This window comes from Austrofundulus limnaeus, unplaced genomic scaffold (assembly GCF_001266775.1).
Source record: "Austrofundulus limnaeus strain Quisiro unplaced genomic scaffold, Austrofundulus_limnaeus-1.0 Scaffold379, whole genome shotgun sequence".
Taxonomy (NCBI): domain Eukaryota; kingdom Metazoa; phylum Chordata; class Actinopteri; order Cyprinodontiformes; family Rivulidae; genus Austrofundulus; species Austrofundulus limnaeus.
In genome coordinates this window covers 519,488-523,144 of record NW_013952781.1, presented here as the reverse complement: position 1 = coordinate 523,144, position 3,657 = coordinate 519,488, and the positions used below count along the sequence as shown (strand labels likewise).

At 34.9% G+C, this 3,657-nt stretch overlaps 1 protein-coding gene across 1 annotated transcript in view; it reads left to right on the top strand.

Annotated features, from left to right (window-relative positions):
• tenm3 (teneurin transmembrane protein 3) overlaps nt 1-3,657 on the top strand; it is a gene marked incomplete at its 5' end in the record, with an annotated part of 142,446 nt that overhangs the window by 55,413 nt on the left and 83,376 nt on the right. Inside the window, 1 exon segment of the mRNA XM_014023597.1 lies at nt 2,793-2,939. Within this exon segment, the coding sequence (XP_013879051.1) occupies nt 2,793-2,939 (147 nt within the window).

Below are 3,657 nucleotides of genomic sequence, written 5' to 3'. Positions count from 1 at the left end.
GTGTTGGTCCTCCGTACGTCAGAAGCCTGATAATCATGTATTCATTCATATCAGGTGTGTTGGAGCAGAGAAACAGGTAAAGCATGCAGGGTTTCTGCTGATTCAGCATTTCTCCACACAGAAAGATCAATATTAGCTCGACTGAAGATCTAAACTGTTTGTGAAACTGAAGCATAAAATTTCAGTTTTTAAAACTATTTGGAGTAGTGTTAAATGGGCCCCTCTATTCATTTATGATTTAAAATATTGTTTCCATTTAGCTTTTTTCTTGTTGTGTGTTTTTGTTTGTTTCGACACAGAGAATCGACAGTTTGTGTCTCAGTACATGTGAAACTACAGCATTAAAGCACTTTATTTAAATGAGTTTCATCACACAAAGCTAAAGTCGTCTCAGTGACTTTATTCATACAATGACTGAAGAAATTTGGATTTTTGAAGTCAAAAAAGTTTTGYTACTAAAGCTGCTAAAAGCTTCGTGCACTCTATTTATTACATTATTTTTTAGTTTGTTAGAAAAAAGCTTCTGAAAGTTCTTTAGCCCAAAATGAGATGGTGATCTACAAAATCTACCAATTCTTTGTAGATATTAACTGCAGGAGTCGGGAACCATTTTCAGCCAGCTGCCACACAATTACAAAAAAAAAAAGATTTAATTAAAAGCTCTAATGGAGAAACATGAATCAACAGTGGCTTTTCTGTGWTCAAATATCAGTCATTTATACCGTATCTGAGCCAGGATCACGCTCAGTGACAGGAGTTTAGCAGAAGTGGTGAAGCCCCAGCATGAGATGAGATCTGGAGACGTTCACAGGAGCTGTAAAAACAAAAATGTGTGTGCTGCTGAAGGCTGCATTTTTCAGGAGAAAAAAACAAATGATTATTTTTGGTGTATTTTCAGTGTTTAGTGRGAGGTGATGTAGAAGTCTAATCTGGAAGCTTCAAGGACGCTGTGGATCAGCAGCAGGCTGCAGCAGACTCTCACTGTAAAAAAAAAAAATTACCTCTCAGGACGTAAAATATGACGTAACTTACATAAAAAATTTGTTTTTACTTCACAGGATGTAATATTTTTTAACGTCCTGAGATGTAAAAACGTCTCAGGATGTAAAAAAAAGGTTTTTTACATCTCAGGACGTAAAATGTGACGTAATTTATGTAAAAAAATTTACTTCACAGGATGTAAATTTTTATTTTTACTTCTCAGGATGTAAAATATGACGTAAGTTACGTCAAAAAAATTTTTTTACTTCACAGGATGTAATTTTTTTTACATCTCAGGAAGTAAAATATGATGTAGTTTATGTCAAAAAAAATTTTTACTTCACAGGATGTAATTTTTTTTACATCTCAGGATGTAAAATATGACGTAATTTACGTAAAAATATTTTTTTACTTCACAGGATGTAATTTTTTTACATCTCAGGATGTAAAATATGACATAATTTACATAAAAAAATTTACTTCACAGGATGTAATATTTTTTTACATCCTGAGATGTAAAAACGTCTCAGGACGTAAAAAAAAGGTTTTTTACATCTCAGGATGTAAAATATGACGTAATTTACGTAAAAATTTTTACTTCACAGGATGTAATTTTTTTACATCTCAGGACGTAAAATATGACGTAATTTACGTCAAAAAAATTTTTACTTCACAGGATGTAATTTTTTTACATCTCAGGACGTAAAATATGATGTAGTTTACGTCAAAAAAATTTTTACTTCACAGGATGTAATTTTTTTACATCTCAGGACGTAAAATATGACATAAAAAAATTTACTTCACAGGATGTAATTTTTTTACATCTCAGGACATAAAATATGACGTAAGTTACGTCAAAAAAATTTTTACTTCACAGGATGTAATTTTTTTACATCTCAGGACGTAAAATATGACGTAATTTACGTTTAAAAAATTTTACGTCCTGAGATGTAAAAAAAATGTTTTTACATTATGTTCTGAGATGTAAAAAAAATACTTTTTTACATCTCTGGATGTAAAAAAAAACAAACTTTTTTACATCCTGAGGTGTCAAAAAGTTTTTTTTACATCTGCAGACAGAGTCTGCTGCAGAGCTGCTTCTCCTCTCCAAAAACATCAAACTGAAAATAACCATCTGTCAGATTCAGTACTGTACATGACACATTAGATTTTCTCATTATGTTCTTCATATTTTTAAGAAGCAGCAACTTTAAACAACACTCAGACAAAATCTTACAAATGTTTACAAAAAGAAATGTTTAAAAAATGATAACTGTATTTTCATTAGTTTCTAACTGTAGCATCAGATTTACTAAATGAGTGTGGCTCTCAGAAAACTTTCTAACAATCTAAATATGTTCCATTAAAGAAAAGGTTCCCACCCCTCARGCTGCTGGTCTCTCTGCTCAGACTCCCCTCCATCCTGAGAGCAGGGGTTCTTGTTCTGGACCTTATTATGTTTGGTTTTTCTCAGTTTAGGAACGTTTCAGTTTGACAGATTTCTCTGAGCATCAATGATATTTTCAGCAGTCCTAGTCGCAGTCATTTTTTCTTGTTCTTTCAGTGGAGAGAACCCATCTCATGCTGGTTTAAACCTCTTTCAGGGCTGGGAGGAAACAACAAACATGTTATTATTGTAACACTTTGTAAATGTGAGAACCACTGTTCCATCAGCTGCCTTCAGAAACATCCCTCACTGAGGTGTATGTCACTTCCTGTCTGGTGTGTGTCACTTCCTGTCTCATTCCATGTGTCCCTGCTGTCCCCACAGCTTCAGCGTCTCTAACCGTCTGTGTTTGTGTTGTGCCCAGAGGGCTGCCCAGGGCTCTGCAACAATAACGGGCGGTGCACCCTGGAGGCCAGCGGGTGGCACTGCATCTGCCAGCCAGGCTGGAGAGGAGCTGGCTGTCATGTGGCCATGGAGACACTGTGTACTGATGGCAAAGACAATGAAGGAGGTACTGCTGAACACACACTCCTGAACACACACACTCCTGAACACACACACTACTGAGGAAAACACACTTTGGTTGAATAAATCATTAAAMGCTGAAGTTTGACTGAAGGTGATYAAGGTACCTTCGTTGGCAACAAGTTTCATTATCGATTCGTTATGTCGCGTGATTTATGCGTCCCACGCCATGTTGCAGAGCTGATTACGTCACCTGCACAGCGTTGTCGAGACTGACTGAGCTAAATAAAGTTTAGGACGAAAAAAAACTCTACCTGTGAAGATCCGCCCTCTGTGAGACCCTCGAGTGAAAAGCAGAGACTTCACACTTTAAATTAGATTATATTTCAGACAGTTCACTCAACTGATACATTGATAAGGCTTTTACTCATTATAGTTTGACAAAATGCAATTTTTGTTAACATTTTAGTCAAAGCACTATATTTGCCTATTTCTCCATTCACCACTTTTGGACTTAATCCTCGTTTCGATGTGATGGGTCACATTTTATTCTACAAAAAATTCAGGATTTTTTTTACTGTATTCTGTGTACTTTTTAACTATTTTTTGTCATAAAAACATTTCACTGCAAGTTGAATTTTGTGTATGTGATAAATTTATTTTATTTGATTGCTCCCATTTTTACCTTCTGTTGCTAACATTTTATGAAGGCAATGCATACCACATACAGAAAAAGCTATTGAACATATATAATTTTGCATTTT